This window comes from Maylandia zebra, linkage group LG22 (assembly GCF_041146795.1).
Source record: "Maylandia zebra isolate NMK-2024a linkage group LG22, Mzebra_GT3a, whole genome shotgun sequence".
NCBI lineage: Eukaryota > Metazoa > Chordata > Actinopteri > Cichliformes > Cichlidae > Maylandia > Maylandia zebra.
Window position 1 is genome coordinate 35,575,441 of NC_135187.1, and position 18,963 is coordinate 35,594,403.

Below are 18,963 nucleotides of genomic sequence, written 5' to 3' on the forward strand. Positions count from 1 at the left end.
CTGTCCGTGTGGGAGTGAGAAGGAGGACCCAATTGCAGACACTGAAGGAGATGTAACTTGGGTTAAATAAAAAGAGAGTCCTTCACAAGAGTACAAAAACAAGGCAAAGCAAACAGGAGCGAAAACTAGCAGAAAACCTAAACTGGGAAAACTAAACTATGATAACTGAGACAAAACTTTGGTAACTATGAAAACAGACATGAACATGATTCTGCCCAGGAACGTGTGAGAAACTGTGATGAAGAAAAATGAGAACAAGAAACATGAACACAACCTGAGTGGAATTATGAACTACATGGGACTTCACGTAACATAGTGGGAGGTAACACAGACAACCTGACCAAGACTGAATGAAACCACACAGACTAAATACACAGAAGGGTAATGAGGGAAGTGGAAACACCTGGGGAGACACAGCTGAGACAAATGAAGGTAATGATGCCACAGGGGAAGTAAAACAAAACACATTGAACATGGAGACATCCGGCTCTTCAAAATAAAATAGGAAACACTGAGAACCGTAGACATGACACGCATGCATGACAAGAAACACATGACATATTAACACAAAAGGTAAGAAAAGACTTATAAATCAGGAATTATAGAAGACACAAAAACCTAGAAAGAAACTCAACTAAATACTCACCAATAACATAAACACAAAAACTTAACATATTCCCAACATAATAAGAAATCAAAATACAAAATAAACTCAAAATGCTGAGTCACAGACCCAGCCCCTGACACTGCCTTTCTAAAAAAACACAAAAACTTCTCAGAAGTAGGTAAAAGAAGGTTTTGTGAGGTCACAAGGAAGATCTCTTACACTTAACTGCCGTTTTAAACATAAAACATTGGAGCTGCGTAACAGCTAATGGAAAACATTTAACACGTCAACAGTTCAGCAAAAAACCAAAACATATTTTCAACGTTTTAACATAAAGCATAATGAAAATAAATTCAAATGATAAATAAAACGTACAGATGCAGCCAAAACAGCCTCCAACATAACTTATTTATTGCCCAGCATAATGCAGATTATTTCAAATATCATCCTCCAAAAGTCCTCGTGTGAAGGAAAACTGCCCTGTTCCCTGCAAAGGTGAGACTGGGTTAGGTGTGCTGCTTGGCGGCTCAGTTATGATGCTGTTGGGTGGAGATGTGCCCACCATGGTATGGTGGCAGGTCAGTACAGTAGGACCAATCTGCCATGACCGCTTTTCCGACGACAGTCCACCGCTTGCCCTATATTTCCCCCCTTTTTGCCTTCAGCTTGGTGGTGATGATGGCCTTTGGTTATGTCCTCCTTGCAATGAGGAAATTCTTGTGACATTTCTGCTCTAAAAAAAAGATTGTGGATTATATCGCCACCTGTTGCTTTGGCATGTTCTTGACAGCGTTTGACTTCATTTTTGGCGTTTACATGTGGACAGTTATTTTTTCACCCGTGTACCATAGACTTCCAAAGAGAAGGCTGGGATTTGCCATCCTTTGCATTCCCTGTTGGTGGGAGAAGGGCAGGCTGTGTCGTGCCTATAGGGGCCCTCCCTAGTAGTGGAAAATTCTTGTTTCTACTAGAATTGTCCAACATCTTTTGCTTTCGTAAGCCATTTCTTCAGTTGGAAGAAACTACGTAGATTAATTAAATCATTAATTAAATCAGAAGCCTTCCTAAACATGTGGCCCACAGTAGTGATGGGATTTCCGGCTCTTTTTAGAGAACCGGCTCTTTCGGCTCCGAACCAGCTCTTCAGGTTGTTTTGTTGCTTTAATTAATTTATTATTAACAATAATATAAAGGAGTTACTAATGTAAAAAAAAGAAGTTGTTTTATTTATATATGTTTATATATAAATTAGAGATGGACCGATCCGATATTACGTATCGGTCCGATACTGACCTAAATTACTGGATCGGATATCGGAGAAAAATAAAAAATGTAATCCGATCCATTAAATTTCACGAAAGCACCTCACAAAACTTGCAACACGCCGTAACTCACCTCAGAACGTTAGCACGTCGGAGCAGTATGCATCACGTGATAGAGCGGCTGTGGCATGCGGGACCTGTCGGTGGTCTGGATAGCATGTGGAGCTTCGCTAGCAACCCGGCATTTCATCTCCGACAAAGTTATCCCGAGAGAAGTAAAGCAAGTGTGTAAGTCCATCTCTGAATGTTTGTAAAGCATTCCTGCGTTAAGCTTAACAAGCGACTGCCTCTCCTGCTGCTACTTCAATCATGAAACTGCTTAACGATCAGCTGATCGGCTTTTCTGTCACGAGTCCGTGTCTCTAGTTTGCTTTTGGCCCACTTTGCACCAGAAAGAGGAAACCAGCGGCTGAACAACAGCAGCACGTTTAAGCTTGATCAGCTGTTGTTAGAATGTATTTAATATTACTTTCTACTCGAGGATCTTTTTCTACAGCTGACGCTGGTAACTGTGCAGGGGCGGATGTAGCAAAGTTTAGCCAGGGGGGCCGATAGGGCATTAACAGGGAAAAGGGGGCACAAAGACATACTTTTCTTTCTTATTCTCATTTCAAATGTCGAGCTTTTAATAAATAATTATCTGACACCCAAAGTTTTAATTTGATGTAAAATGAATAGAAGTCAATTACTGTATATAGTAACTATTAAGTCTAATATATATACCCTAGTAAGCTATAGTACTTTTTCCTTTGGGAAGGTACCATCTGTGCAGTCTGCAATTTTGTTGAAGAAAGATGTTGAATCTATTTAATATTTCTTGAAAAATAATTGATTTCTGTGCATTTTTTTTCACACTGCATCAAATTAAGGTTGATTACGTTGATTAAGCATCATGAGGTGGAGCGTGAGGGGTGGTTCCCTATTTTTTATTAATTTATTTTTGTTGTTGCTGGGAGTTGGAACCCTAATTAGTTAGGTTGCTTAATATTTATGCTAAGTACTCTTTAAAATACCAGAATAGGGAGGATGGTGTAGGTTTAAGTTTATTAGATTGATCAGTATTGCTGAACTATGAAATATTTTTTTTTGCATACAGGTATAACAGAATAGCTTTAGTGTAGTTGTTGTTTTAAACTTGAGTATGAACTTATACAAAATGCAGCAAGATATTTAAAAAACAGTTTTGTTGATTAAAAAACACTATATCGGATTCATATCGGTATCGGCAGATATCCAAATTTATGATATCGGTATCGGTATCGGACATAAAAAAGTGGTATCGTGCCATCTCTAATATAAATATATGCGGTGGCCCCTAGAGACAAAGCATGTACAAACTCCAAAACACATTTCTAGCATGAACTGAACTTCCAAAACAGAGCTACCTAGATCACTTAAATGACACAATTGAAAGCATATGTGTATTGTTTGTGTATTTATACACAAGCACTCATATATATTCTTCTTCTTTAGCTCTCAGCGAAGGCGGTCGCACTTTTCTCCTCTCCTCCTCACCCTTATCTTCCCTGCTTAGCCTCTATGTCCTTGTCTTGTCTTGTGTGCATTACTTTCCCTGGAATAGCCTCCCACTGTCGTTCTCTAAAACCTAAAAGAGAATTATGGATTTGATCAACTGGTCTCTGAATGCTATTGACACCCTTTTCTCAACGAGAAATCTGGGCTCGGGAGAGTTTGAGTGCCCTGGAGGGACTTTCCCTGCCGGATACACGATGGACGGGTGGCAGAACTGGAGGATCATGTGCCTGGCGGGACTGTCGATCGAGGACGCTGAAGATATCTATCTATTCGGAACCATGATAACAGGGTTCATGCTGATCGGAGTTGGCTTAGCCCTGGTTTATCGGAGAAATAAGAGAGCGGAACCGGCTGTTCAAACCCCCCCAAGGCTGCCCGCTGGAATCGAAATGGAACGAGGCGCGACCTCTCACAACGAACGTAATATGGTCAACACCTTGGAGACGCTTGCAGCTGCTGTGAAGGCTCAAAACAACACCATTGAGCGTATGAGGGGAAACATCAGAGAGAGGCCTGCTCAAAATGAGACCTTTGAGCGACAGTTGGAAAACATCGTGGAACGGATCACTGCAGTTGTGAGGTCTCAGAATCAAAAGAACAATAACACCATGGAACAGAAGTTTGATACCATCATGGAGAGGCTCGCGACTCTCCAACGGGAGATCGAGTGTTAAAGAGCAGCCTGAAAAATTCTCCTGGGCTGCTCGCATGGAAATTAACAAAACCAACATAAACATTGCGGATCCCCATCACGGCGCCAGCTGCAGGCCCAAGGCTGGAGCCGAACAATCACTCCCTGATAATGACTGTGTTACGGCTATTCTTCCCATCCCATGCAAGGACACCTGGATTGGCTGGAGGACTGTTTACTTAGCCTGATAGGCCGAAGGACACTGTCTCAGCTAAACTATGGACACACACACTTACACTGATAAGCACTCACTCATCCCCCCTCCCTTTCCAACGCCTTCGATGCTTGTGCCCTACCGGGGAAGATAGCAGTCAACTGGACCAGCACAGATGCTGCAGGACTGGATGCGCTGTCTACACCGGCTCTCTCTTACCCTTTACCCGCCCCTGTTGCTTGTCTTGTGTTTCTATGGTGTATTGATAGTCATGTGCTTTTGTGCTGAGGTGTTTTTTCTGTTATCAAACTGTTCTCCCACTAGGAGCTCAGTCTGAGTGGAGTTTTTTTTCTCCTCCTCTTACCTCATGTAGTGTATTTTCGTTGTTTTTTCCTATCAGCCTACCTTTCTGACATGTCTGCCCAATGTGATGTTTGTGTAAAGTTGGTCAGAAGGTTCCTTTGTAAGTGCGCATGCGCCATTAGCGTGCTGCCTGCTGTAACCCTAATTTCCCTCGGGATGAATAAAGTATTCTGATTGTTATATTCAAATAATTTAAAAAAATGTTCATTTACCTGTTACTACCACACACCAAATCCGGTCGTTGGTACTTCCTGGCTTGTGTAGCCACTAGGTAACAAAGCTCAACACTGCACCTAGCATCCTAGAGCACTTCTGTTGTATTTTGTACGTGTTTTGAGTTTTTATGTGCTTCTGAGTTTTTACGTGTTTTGGAGTTTTTACGTGTTTTGCAGTTTTTACGTGCTTTGGAGTTTGTACATGCTTTGTCTCTAGGGGCCACCGTAAATATACTTTTATTTATTCACTCCACATAAAATGTAATAAATAAATCATATAATACAAAAACCAACTATTCACGGTTCAACTTTTAACTATTTAAATTTTCAGCTTTTTCCTTTGAAACACATTTAAAGTGAAACAACACAAAACACTGCAAATCACAACACAATTAAATATAAATTAAAATATGAAAACAAAAAGAACATGCATATTCTCTGTCATATGGGCCTGCATGAATAAACTTTCTGAATCCTTTATCATCTGCAACTGAAAATAGTTGTGCATGATTACTATACCTTTCTAATGTGACGTTGTTGTCCCTGGCTCTCTTTCTCTGTCTCTCCCTTATGGGCAGAAATCTGTGCCATCAGAAACTGAATTTGAATAAGTTAAATTTGAATTTGAATCGCTCAGGTTGAATCTGAATTGTAACTTGAATAAATGATTTTGAAAACTGAATTTGAATTAGTCTAATTTGAAATTGAATTTATGGTTTGAAAATGATCATCACTAAATTGAAATTGAATTTTATATTTTGAAAATGAATTGATTTGCTTTGAAACTGCATTTTATCCTTTAAAAATTCAGCTCTCGAATAATTTCAGTTTCACTTCTCACCATTCAGTTTCAGTTCTACAATTCAATTTCAGTTCCAAAATCCAGTTTTTTGGAACTTACATCCGGTTCCGGTTCAAGCGCAGATTAATAGAACTACATTTTACTAGCGGACCGAAAGTGTTACCGACGGGAATCTACAGCGTCTTGAGCTGAATTAAGACTTCAGAAGTCATTCGTCATGTCGAATGACCAGCGGATAAACTCTCAGGTTGGTAATAAATGTATTACATGTATAAGAACAAGCGTCATGTTAACTAATGATAGCCGTACGGTAACTTTTATGCTTATTGTAGCTGCTAGCTAAAAACGCTAATTTAGCGTAGTTTGCCCTGAATTCAGCTTTGACAAACAAATATGATCGACTGTTTCTAGTAGAATTCCAAAGTTGTCATCTTGTACCCTCTCAGAGTACCCCCTCTGTATGCTTGCAGAGACCCCTACAGTAGGGAAACATGCAAAACGGTGCCCAAACCTTTGTATTTTAGCTTTATTTATGTCTTACACAGCATCCCAACTCTTTAGCTAACTTAATAACTTTAGCTAAAGTGAATAGTTAGTCTAATTCATTAGTGCAGCATTACTGGATCATCTCTGTTTGAAGTGATATAATATGATATATATATGATATAATATGATATACAACTACCACTGTGTTTAACTACCATAATAATTCTTAGGGTACTGAGTGCATGCTTAATTAGATTTTTTTTTTTTTTTTTTAAACATACTGCTCCATTACTATGTTAGAACTGAAACTGAATGGTGAGAAGTGACACTGAAATTATTCGAGAGCTGAATTTTTAAAGGATAAAATGCAGTTTCAAAGCAAATCAATTCATTTTCAAAATATAAAATTCAATTTCAATTTAGTAATGATCATTTTCAAACCATAAATTCAATTTCAAATTAGACTAATTCAAATTCAGTTTTCAAAAGCATTTATTCAAGTTACAATTCAGATTCAATCTGAGCAATTCAAATTCAAATTTAACTTATTCAAATTCAGTTTCTGATGGCACATATTTCTGCCCATACTCCCTCCCCGCTCTGTTCCTGTGCAAATCTAACTACCGCCCCTCCCCCATCTTCCCAGCGCAAAGCACAAGGCTGGCATGCAGAAAAAAAGTGAGGGAGAGGGTGAGAGAAGGGGGGAAAAAAACACAGCTAGCGATAAGGAGCTGTTTCGCGTCGTTCACGTCAAAGACCCGGCTCTAAGAGCCGTTTCGTTCGCGACCGACACATCACTAGTGTGTTAGCCCAACTATTAGCCTAAAAATCAGTATTATATGAATCATGAGATTAAAACACACTTAAGTTGCTCTCTCTTGGTTCATCATCCAAAATGGCCAAAGGCTGATGTCTGTTTATTCGTCCCTACTTATCGTTGGTGCAGTCTATTATTCATGTCAGACTTCTCTGTGGATTTCATTTTCTGCTAACATAGTAACTGCAACCTTTTGTTCATTGTACTCCTGTATTGTCAGACAAAGTGAGTGTTTAAAACACATAGCCTCAAGCTATTTCCCTGCAATCTCACACGCTTTATCACCTAAACAAAGCTAAACACAGGTCCAAAGTTTTGTAACCAAATAAAGGGTCTGGGGGAGTTACATTTGTTACAGTTCTAAACTGCACCCTCTGATGAAGATTAGTCTCAAGAAAAGTTGGATATTGTTGAAAAAAAAACAACAACTCTCCATTTAAAATCTCTAATGCTGTGATGATCAATGGTATTGCTATAGATGATAAGAAAGTGGGAGAAATTACAGATTTTCTTAAAAGGTTTCGCTCCACTAATAGGATCATATTAGTAGATGAGCAAACCTCTAAACTGCATAGACAGGCAGTTGATATAGTAGTACCCATTCCATCCTCCCTAAACTTAAAAACCTAGCTAAGGTAATTGGCAGGGATTATGTTCTCAAGGACATTATGGCCCAAATCAGTGAGTCATCCACAAATCTTTTGCCTTCCACAGCCAAGTTACTACCTGATTTAACTGAGACCCACCCCACTAAATCCCGTGTTAGAGTTGACTCCCAGAAAGTACCACTTAAATCACTTGGTGAAGTTCAGATCGCTCCAGCAATACACGTGATCTCAGTCCATCAGAGTGAAGCATGTAGTGGAGGAACACATTGTAAAAAGGAAATACGGTACACTGCAGATTCAATCTTCGCAGAGGCTGCATCTGCAGGCTGCAAAATCCCTAAACTGAATCCTGAACCATACTTTAACATCTGGTGCTCCAGTGCTGAACTGATCAGCACTGATGTGGTCCTTCCATATCAAGCATCAGAGGTTGAGGAGAATTCTTAAAAACCTTTTATCTCCAGCAGTTGATGTATTAAAACATTTAAGCTTCAGTAGCTTACTTGCTATATTTCCACTTACCCAAATCTGATTATGGAAGGAGCCATTCAGCAATGGCTCCATTGACACAGTAACTACTGTTTTATATTCTGGAGCTCCACATGAAAGTAAGGAGAAGAAAGACAGGCTGCAGAGCTAGAGTGAAGTCTTGGGAAAACCTTCCATATCATATGTCATTACGAGAAATCTAAGATCTCTGTCCGATAAGATGGAAGAGCTAACAACATTAACCAGTCCGCACAAGACGTATTTCGCATCGTCACAGCAAAATCTCCAGTGTTAAATTAACACTGGAGAGTGTCTATATGGGTCCACTCCTCTGAGTGTTAAATACAACACTGTTGAGTGTAAAATTAACACTTTTGACAGTGTTATATGTTTAAAAGTAACCTAGTCAGTTTTGAAGATTAACAATGGCTAACACTGAGCAGTGCTGATTTTCTAACACTGGAATATTTCTAACATTTTGAGTTATTTTCCAGTGTTAGAAAATCAGCACTGCTCAGTGTTAGCCATTTTTAACACTCAACAGTGTTGTATTTAACACTCAGAGGTGTGGACCAATATAGACATTCTCTAGTGTTAATTTAACACTGGAGATTTTGCTGTGTTGTGCTTCTCAGAGAAGTGGGTGAATTAATTCGTTCTGGACTCAAAAAGCAAAGGAGACTGGCAAAAGGAAGGAATTTCTACTGGAATGCCACCTCGGGTCAGATTTTCATCTTGGAAGATGCTGACTGGTTGACAGGTGGGCAGCAATAAGGAAAGTGAAGGAAGTGACAGTTGATACTTTCATTGTTTTTAACACTCTTTTTCACTTCAGGTCTTTGTAAGTTATAACGCTCTTATCTGCAGCTGGCGATGGGCCAACAGCAGCACACGAAAGAGTGGCCCACAGACTCGCTGTACCAAATATTTTGAACACTGCCTCACTGTGGCAATACGGCTCTATGGAGGCAGGCAGGCCATCCCCAAGCTGCCAAAAACAGTGAATGTGCTAGACAAAGAGAAAGGAAGTGACACCTACAAGAGAAAATTGGAGGAGTGGCTTAAGGGAATAATGCAAGGACATTCTGGAGGGGTCTGAAAACAATCACCGGCCAAGACAAAGCCAGCAGAAGGTGCCCAGAATATGATGGAAGGTAGTGGGCTAACCAACAAAACTGAGTGTTTAAAACAATGAAAAGTGATCCGTGGTTTTCATGCTGTATTTTTTCTCTCTTCTTCTGTTCCTGGTAAACTCCACAGTTGCTTCGTTCCCTATTCTGACCCACTTGTCAACCAGTCAGCATCTGGCCCATGCATATGTCATCCATATCCAGTGACATGCAGCTGAGATTTGGGATGATTAATGGTCAATGAAAAATTGTTATCCAAACGGAAGTACGTGCAAAGACACAAATTTAAAATACAGTCACTTTAACGAAACAAACTGCACCTTAATCTGGTTTATAGTTTTCAAAAGATGTGTACGTCTATGACATTTGCGCAATATTTCATCACTGTATGTGTATATACACATAGTGTGTATGTGCTAATTATAATGATAATGATAATGCTAGGTAAGTGAGCACTTTATGTGTATACAGTCTGTACAAAGACGTGGTTTGCAAGTTTAACTTGGACTTGTTGCTGATGTTGTGGGCAGAATACGTAGTCTTGATAAACCCAAAACATGATGGATCTGAATACTTGAGAAATTTATGATCACAAAGCATATGTGCCATAAGACAACTTATTGTAGAAACAATGGTAAAAGCATATGTGAATAAATTTGCTGAATAACCCTTTACAACTTTACATCAATAATCCTTGATGTTGAAAATAAAAGCCTCCATCAAGATTTTCACTTGATGCGATATTTAGATTGACATTTAGATTATGTTTAAAGTTGATTTGGTTAAACGTTTTCAAATGTCGTTCAATTATGTTCAAATGTTAAATTTCACATTGCTTTCTCTTGTCCTTAATGGAAAATGAAAAACATGCTGTAAAAATAAGACTTATTATTAAGCATCCAATTTCAACCTACCCCTGTATTCTTAAAGGTGTAAATTGGACTTCTGTACTATTAAGTTAAACATTTGCATTGATTAAATATGCTGATGTCATTGCTGAAAGACCCAGCGTACACAGAGGAGCTCAGGTGAGAGGCACATATTCATTTTTAATAGAATTACCTTTACCTATACTGTAACTTCATGAGTGCTGCAATGCTGCTTTGCTCTCCTTATACAGTTCCTACCTTCTCCTGCATTATAGGCGAGGATGGAACGAGTTCTGGTCTGTTTGCCCTCTGTGTTCTTTCCAGAGCAGGTGTGGGAGCAGAGAGACCAGGAGCTCCAGGGGCTCAAGGCACAGTCCTTAGGGCAAGGCACCTCGCAGATAAATGGCATAGGAAGGATGGCATCCTGGCAGAGTTGTCGATCCACATGTTCACCTGGGTGAATACAAAGAGAATTAAGGTACTGTGCCAAATTTAAAATGTGTTATAAAGTTAAAAGATAATAATAACATTCATTAAATTAAACAGGGCTAAGAAAGCAACATCAAATTTCCTTCAAAAAGTCACTTTAAAATAAAGGCTGTGAGTGTGAAATGTTGCTTTTCTTGGTGGGACTGCCAAAATGACTAAAGGGAAAATTGCACTTTCTAATGTGGTAACTAATGTAACTAATGACCAACATTGTAAATTCTTTTGCATCACAGTTTTATTGCCTTAAATTAAAAAACTGAAATAAACAGCAACAATAGATAATTTCTGGCGCCACTCCGAGCTGGCAGCCAGTATTAGTAGCTCCGGCCTGACCGAGTCCTTTTTTCTCTTTCTTTGTTGTTTCGTGTTCTTGTTTTTATATTGTGGACTGTACTACTCCACATTCGACCTCCGAATTTTATGGACAATTGTGTTTTTTATCATATTTTTTACGGCATCTGTGAGTGCGTGGAGGTGTTAGCCCTCGGGGTCTCCACTGTTCTGCCTACCGCCGAGCGAGCCAACATCCCCCGCGAGGTGAGGAGGAAGAGACGCGGCACTCGGGCGGGGATCAAGCATCGCAGTAAGGTTAGGAGGTACCGGCCAGTGATTCCATCGGGTATTATGGGGAAAGTGAGATCTCTCCCCAATAAAGTGGATGAACTGCCGGCTCTAACCCGACATCAGAGGAGCTACAGGGAGTGCAGCGTGATGTGCTTCACAGAGTCGTGACTAACCGCGCTAACTCCGGACTCACACGTAAACATTCCATCTGATCCAACAGAACAACGGAGAGTGGTATGAAGAGAGGAGGGGGCCTGGCTGTGTTTGTGAACGATAGATGGTGTAACGCTGGGCATTTATCTATCAAAGAGATGCTAAGCTGACCTCCTATTTGGTCTCCCTAAAAGGTCCCTTCATAAACTCCAACTTCTTCAAAATTCTGCAGCTCAAGTCATAACTTGCACTCCGTTAAGAGCTCATATTACCCCAGTTCTTCAGCAGCTTCACTGGTTGCCCGTAGAAGCCAGGATAAATTTTAAAATCTTACTTGTGTATCCATAAATCTGCTCCTTCATATTTGTGTGACCTGCTCACTGTTTCCCGCCCTCTCAGATCATCATCTGCTATTCATCTTACTGTTCCATCCTCACGCCTTGTTGCTATGGGGAACAGAGCTTTCAGTCGCTCTGCTCCTCGGCTCTGGAACTCTCTTCCTCCAGCCATAAGAAATATTGACTCCCTTTCCATATTTAAGACACAGCTCAAAACACATCTGTTTAAACTGGCTTATTCGCTTTAATGCTGATTTTATCTGTTGTCAAGCTCTGTTTTGCCATTTTAACTTATTTTATATATTTTATGACTATTGCTCCTTTTATTAATTTTGTTCTTTGTAAGGTGACCAAATAAAATGTATTATTATGATTTATTATTATTAAGCTGCTAGCGGTTAGCATGAGATCGTACTATCTACCGCAAGAGTTTCCACACGTCATTATGATAGCTGTGCATGCCCCGCCCTCTGCTAACGCTGCAGCAGCCTGTGAGGTCCTGCACACTGTAACCAGCAGACTCCAAACACAGCACCCTTAGGCCCTTTTCCTGCTCTCTGGAGGCTTAAATCACATCTCCCTGTCGTCCACTCTCCCCACCTTCACCCAGTACGTCACCTGCCACACCAGAGACAATAAAACATTGGACTTATTGTATGCCAACACCAAGGAGGCATACAGCTCATCACCTCTCCCTCCCCTGGTTCATCTCCAGCCTGTGTATAATCAGGGGTGCACATAAGACCTGCAGGGACACCGGCCCTCGTGGACTGGGATTGGGGACCCCTGCCATAACAGAATAACACAACCAGATAAAGGACCGAGCAGACAAGGAATTTTACGAGCGGCAAATAGTTCATCTCATAGCATGAGTGTTTCTGCGGAGGGACTCGCCTGACCATAAGTCCCCCAATGGAAAGTGTGGTGGTGGGGTACGCCATGTCTCCCAACTGCCTGGTGCACATCACCACTCCTCACCTATAATTAGAGTTGGTGGGTTTAGCACACAGGCAGCAAGCCACCCACTTGTCACAGCGATTGCTAGCTACCTGCCTGAGACTGTGCTGTCCTTAAAGTGGAAGTGTGGGCCTTGTCGATGCCCATCGTCATTGTTGCAGCACTGGCAGTCCTACACCCAAGCCTTGTCGCTGCAGCAGCTCGGCACAAATGCCTTGACACTGCAACAGCAGCAGTCACCACCCAGCACATCATCAGTCTTTCCACCTGGATCAGTCAACATCGGGACCGCACCCAATTCCTATGGCTAGGACAAGGGCTGCCTGGATAAGCCAACACTGGGCCCAAGCCAGAGAGTGATTCCCTATCCACTAGAGATTGAACATGAGCAGAGACTAAGCACACTACATCCATTCCAGTTTCAAGGCTGAGGGCGGTCAGGCCCCAGCCTCAGCCTCCAGAGTTAGCCAGTATTGGCTGTGCAGGACACGAAGGCCTTCTTCTTCTGCTTGTCCATCCACCTTTTAATTCTACAGTTTTGACTTTTAAATTTGTTTTGTTCTACAGCAACTTGCTCTGTTTATACTATCTCTTTCTCTATGTGTGTGTTTAAAAGATTGTAATGCTATGTTCTAAAGCTGTAAGACTCCAGAGAACCACAGAGGAGAGTCATGGCAAAAGTGGCGAACTTTCCCTGGAATTGCCGGCCGATCAAATTTAGCCCAAGAGAGTAGCGATGACTCATTCAAGAGGTCACAAAAGACCACAGAACAACATCCAAAGGACTGCAAGCCTCACTTGCCTCAGTTAAGGTCAGTGTTCATAACTCCACCATAAGAAAGAGACTGGGCATCAACAGCCTGCATGGCGAGTTCCAAGACGAAAAACACTGCTGAGTAAAAAGAACAAAAAGGCTCGTCTCAGTTTTGCTAGAAAAGATCTTGACAATCCCTAAGTCTTTTGGGAAAATACTCTTTGGACTGATGAGACAAAAGTCAAACTTTTTGAAAGGTTCGTGTCCCGTTACATCTGGTGTAAAAGCAACACAGCATTTCAGAAACGGAGCATCATACCAACAGTAAAATATGGTGGTGATAATGTGATGGTCTGAGGCTGTTTCACTGCCTGGTACACTTTCTGTGGTAATGGAACCATAACTTCTACTGTCTATGGAAAGAGAATGTCCAGCCATGTGTTTGTGACTACAAGCTGAAGCACACTTGGGTTCTGATCCAAAACACACCTGCAAGTCCACCTCTGAATGGCTAAAGAAAAACAAAATGAAGACTCAGGAGTGACTTAGTCAAAGTCCTGACCTGAATCTGACTGAGATGCTCTGGGATGAGCGATTCATGCTCAACCCTCCAACATGGCTGAATTACACCAATTCTGCAAAGACGAGTGGGACAGAATTCATCCACAGCGCTGTAAAAGATTCATTGCCAGTTATTGCAAATCTTGACTGGAGTTGTTGCTGCTAAGGGTGGCCAAACCAGTTTTGGAGATAAAATATCTGTATTTCAGGTTCGGGACCATGCCTACAAACACACCCCTTCTGGTTCTTATCTGTAGGAGCTGCTATCAGTCCCCTCCGAGGCCTTCCCCAAACCAGAGCTCAATTCATGTTTAAGCCATTCACCTTTATCTACTAAAAACACTGTCAAACCTAAAACATACAGGACATGGGCCCAGGTAATGAAATTAGATTTAGGGGCAATCCCTTTTTCACACAGGGTCATGTCATCCCCTTAATAATAAACACCTTCTTTTAGAAACAGCATTTTGTATTTAACTAGTAACAAACAAAACCCGAAACCATAACTCACAGAACAACATGCAGGAAAAAACATAAGGAGGTGACATAGGGGATGAGGAGTGGAGAATGAAGCGCAGAGAGACACAGATATTCACCAAGTTACACAGACGGTGCAAGGACAAACAGAGGCAAACACACACTATAAATACACACCAGGTAATGAGGAAATGACACGCAGGGGTGGAGACAGCTGAAACTAATGGCATAACGAGACACAGACCTTCAAAGTAAAACAGGAAACTCACAAACTGTTTTGCACCACAAACTCCGGGACATGAACAGAGCACAGGGGAGAAGAACACAGGTAGGAACAATAAAACACTAAACACCAGAACCAAAACCCGAAGAACTAAGAAAACAAGAATTAACCCGAAACATAAGATGCCACCGATAATAAACACAAAACACTGGGTCTAACAACCCAGGACCATGACACAGTTCGACTACAACAACAATAGACCACAAACTCAGAATCCCAAGATTCTGCCTCCTCAGGCAAGAAGCTGACGAGCATAAAATGCAAAACTGCAAAACTACCAGACTGAGAAGCAGCTTAATTCCAGAAGCTGTGAGACTTCTCAATGCATAAATGGAGAAAAACTGATATTGCAGCACCTTAACCACTACTGACACTTACTGACACCATCACTTTATCACTGCTGGTCATCAAGGCCTTTTGCTGCTAAAGTAGTTATACCTACATTCTATATCCAAACTCCATACTGGTACTCAGGTTGTTGCACTCTATTTATCGTATTATTTTATTACTTGTTATTCTGTTTTCTTAACCCCCCCCCAAACTATTTATTTATTACTTTTGAAAAAATAATTCTGTTTCTTCGTTATTCTCTTTCTTTTTTCTTTTCGCTCCGGGACCGTGTGTACATAATTTTGTTCACCTCATGTAAACATGTGATGCAAATGACAAGAAAGCTCCTTGAATCATTGAATCCTTATGTCTGTGTAAGTGAGAGGAAAATCCCTGAGGCAAAGTAGCTATTCACTCACACTAGAACATGATGAAATTGGTCATAACAGCACAAACAATAGGGAAATCTACATTAAATACAGTAAATACAGTGTTGGGCAAGGAGCATATTGAGATTAACCAGGATAGAGGACAAGAATCTCTGCATCAGTCAAAGTGAAAAGACTGACCTACATCACACTGACTACAACCTAAAAAAATGATTCATTTACATCATCGATGTAGTGTGTCTCATTGCCAAACAATTCTAAACCACTGAGACTTTTACTTTAAACATATGCATTTCTAAAATGATGCTATCTTTTGATTGTGAAAAACACACAGAGATGTGAATGGGACGGCAGACTACGATAAAATCATCGATGGACTACTTAGAAATAAATAATCATCCTAAAAGGTGTAAGAAACATCCCAGCACAGGTGCCACACAGCCTCCTAAAGTATGATGTACATAACACATTATCACCCACCCTTAGGCGAGCTTTCACAGCAGCTTTAAAGGCACGTGCATCATGATGAGTGGATGTCTATCAACAAATTTATAAGCCACTGTCCAATTTTCCATTATCAAGATAAAATTCACTCATGCTCACATCTTACTCCTTATTGTGCTTCTATCTGTGTGACATGCCTAGTGTGAAATGTCAGTGCCAACTGAAAGACAACTGTGTGATAAAGCCAGTGCGAGTGGGACCGCAGGTCACCTGTCATCCATACCTGCACAGAGGGCAACAGGAAAACTCAGTGACAGTGGAGAAATGCCCCTGACTTTCCACTGGCACTGTTTCTGTGGTGATGGCATATAGTGTGCCAAAATTACATAAAGTATTTTTAAAGTAGACAATTTTAAGCATAATTATCACGTGACTCTGTGTGAATTACACCTTCTGTAAACATTATCTTCTGTCTACTCAGAGAGACCTGACTACAGAAAATCATCAGTGTTTTGAGTTTTCTACAGTATGAAGATAGTACCCTGGGGATGTTTTGCTAGCAGAGTGATAGACAATTTATGGAAAGTGTCAAAACACCACAGTAGCTTTTGCTTGGAACCAAAACTTAAAGGCAATCTCCAAGCACTTCAGAGACCAGCTACTCCTAAACCTCGGACTAGGATAAATATGTTCACATATACTCACCGTCACTATTGACACACTGGACCTGAGGGATCTGGATTCCTGGTCCACACTTCTCCTCATTATCTGGGATACAGTCCTCCAGTTTAACCACCAGCCAGTCGTAGCAGCTCGGGTCTTCACATGGTATGGCCTCCACCAGGTGGGGGCAGTTTCCTGTCCCACCTGTTGGTTCATTGATGATTCTCCTCTTCCTCAATTTAAAGCCTTTGGGGGAACAACAGAAATCTAATGAGCTACATGATCTCAAACTAATAAACCATGGCTACCCCTGTGTGTAAGCTTGTGTACAACTGTAGCATATTTTTTCACCAGATGTTTTTTATTGAAATATTGCTTTTAACAGTCCATTGTTACATGTAGCACAAGTGACTGAGATCATGCTTTTGCTGGAGCAGCTCCAAAACTGTGGAACGGTCTCCCTTTAGAGATTTTTAGTTTTATTTTCGTTGTTTTTAGTTGATTCTATGCGGTTTTATCTTGTTTTTTTTAATATAGGGCTGTTTTAATTTTTATGTATTGTGTGTTTTATTTATTTATATTTGCTGTTTTCTGTTATTCTATTGTTTTTGACCTATTCTCTGTACGGCACTTTTGTCCTGTGCCTGGTATTTTAAAGTGTTTTATAAATAAAATTGGATGGATTAGGAGTTAAATTAACAAAGATTCAAAGAACTTTGCATGATGAATAATGCAATGCATATATCCATCACACCCGCTACTTCCACAAAGCCACCAGCATTGTGGAAAACCCCTCACACACAAGCTTCAATCTGCTGCCTTCTGGCAGGTACCAGGCGCTCACTGCCAGACCGCGAAACAGTTTCTTCGCCCAAGCCGCCAGACTCCTGAACACACTGGACTAACACACACACACACACCTTCATATATCAAGTTACTTTCTGCACAACCTACTGTCATTGTTGCGCTTTTCTATTGCATGTTTGTGTCTGCGCTGTCTTGTGCCTGTATTGTTCTGTTTCTTTTGCAATTTTTGCACACTTGCAGTTTATGTAGTCCTGCATTGATTGTCTGTTATATGTTGCACATGACTAATGCCTGAAGAGAAAAATTAATTTGGGAAATTGTTTGATCGGCAAGAGTTGAGGTGGGGATTAGGGTTGTATAAACGAAGATGAGGACTGAATGCTATACTCTCAGTCATCACTGACTTGCTATCTGCAGAGTGTATCATGGATGCAATAACTGAAAGGCAGGAGTGAAGGCTATGTGATAGGTTATGAATCTTTGTTTTGACATGAAGATTTTGGCTCTGTTTATTTTTAATTTTGCATTATTCATTGTGTCCTAAAACCATTTCACATTTTGAAAAGGCAACTGTCATCTACTAAATTCAGTCAGCTGTGGCTAATTAACATTAATTAAGATGATAGCACTGCAGTTTTATCCAGGTCACATGTCTTATTCTTGAACACTGCTGACTGCATAAATTGAGGATACATAGCTTGGGACTTGGTCAAGGATGTCATAGGCTGTCTATATAGTAAAACATGATGGCAACCTCCCTCTTGTGGAATTCAGAAAGTGAAATGTGACATAGAAAACAAGTGCTCAGTTTGCTGTTGAACACTTACTTTGATATAAATCTGACACTTTTTTTTACTGTTTTGACACTGTACTGTACCCCGGTAGATTTTACTGGGAAAAGATGTGTGTGCAGTGAAGACTTTCAGTTTTAAAAGGTTTAACAAAATTCCTTAGATGCACTTTTATACATAGTCCCATATTTTCAGACGTCCAACATTCAAAACTGACTGAAAAGCAGTTTCTTTATTCAGTCATTTAGTCAGTCACAAATGACCTGAAGTTCAATTCAAGTGTTGAACTATTTAGTGGCTGTTCACTGGAAATGTCAACATGAGGTCCAAAGAGATCTTGATGCAAGTCATTCATGAAAAATTGAAATAAACCTATGAGAGAGATAGAAAATACTTTAGGAGTGGCCAAGTCAGCAATTTGATGTATTCTTTATCCAGCTCAGTGACATTGGAAGGACACAGGAGACGAATAAAGTGGCTGATCACAAAATACTTTCCTTGGTTAAGAACACTCTTAATGAGGTCATTTTTCAAATCTACAATCAAGACACACCTTTCTGAATGAAATGCCTTCATGAAGGAAAATCATTGGCTTTACAGTAAAATTTCGCACCCCTGGTAAAACCCAACAACAGGAACACAAGATTAGATGTTAAGAGAAAACAGTTCTGAAAAAAATAGTTCTGAAAACAAACAAACCAAACAAAAATAAAAACATATGAAAACAAGATTAAATTGAATCACAAGAAGGAAGAGAAAAGCAAAGATAAGGAAAGGAACGCCTCATGATTCAAAAATTACCACATGGCATGGACATGTGAAACCAACTCACTAATGTTTATTGATGACTTGACTGCAAATTGAAGTTGCCAGA

At 40.4% G+C, this 18,963-nt stretch overlaps 1 protein-coding gene across 1 annotated transcript in view; it reads right to left on the reverse strand.

Moving 5' to 3' along the window:
- Positions 1-18,963, reverse strand: part of thsd7aa (thrombospondin, type I, domain containing 7Aa) — a 182,518-nt gene that overhangs the window by 81,761 nt on the left and 81,794 nt on the right. Inside the window, exons 6-7 of the mRNA XM_024798247.2 lie at positions 16,534-16,737; positions 10,348-10,542 (exon numbers count right to left, since the gene is read on the reverse strand). Of these exons, the coding sequence (XP_024654015.2) occupies positions 10,348-10,542; positions 16,534-16,737 (399 nt within the window). The remainder of the gene's footprint in view (positions 1-10,347; positions 10,543-16,533; positions 16,738-18,963) is intronic.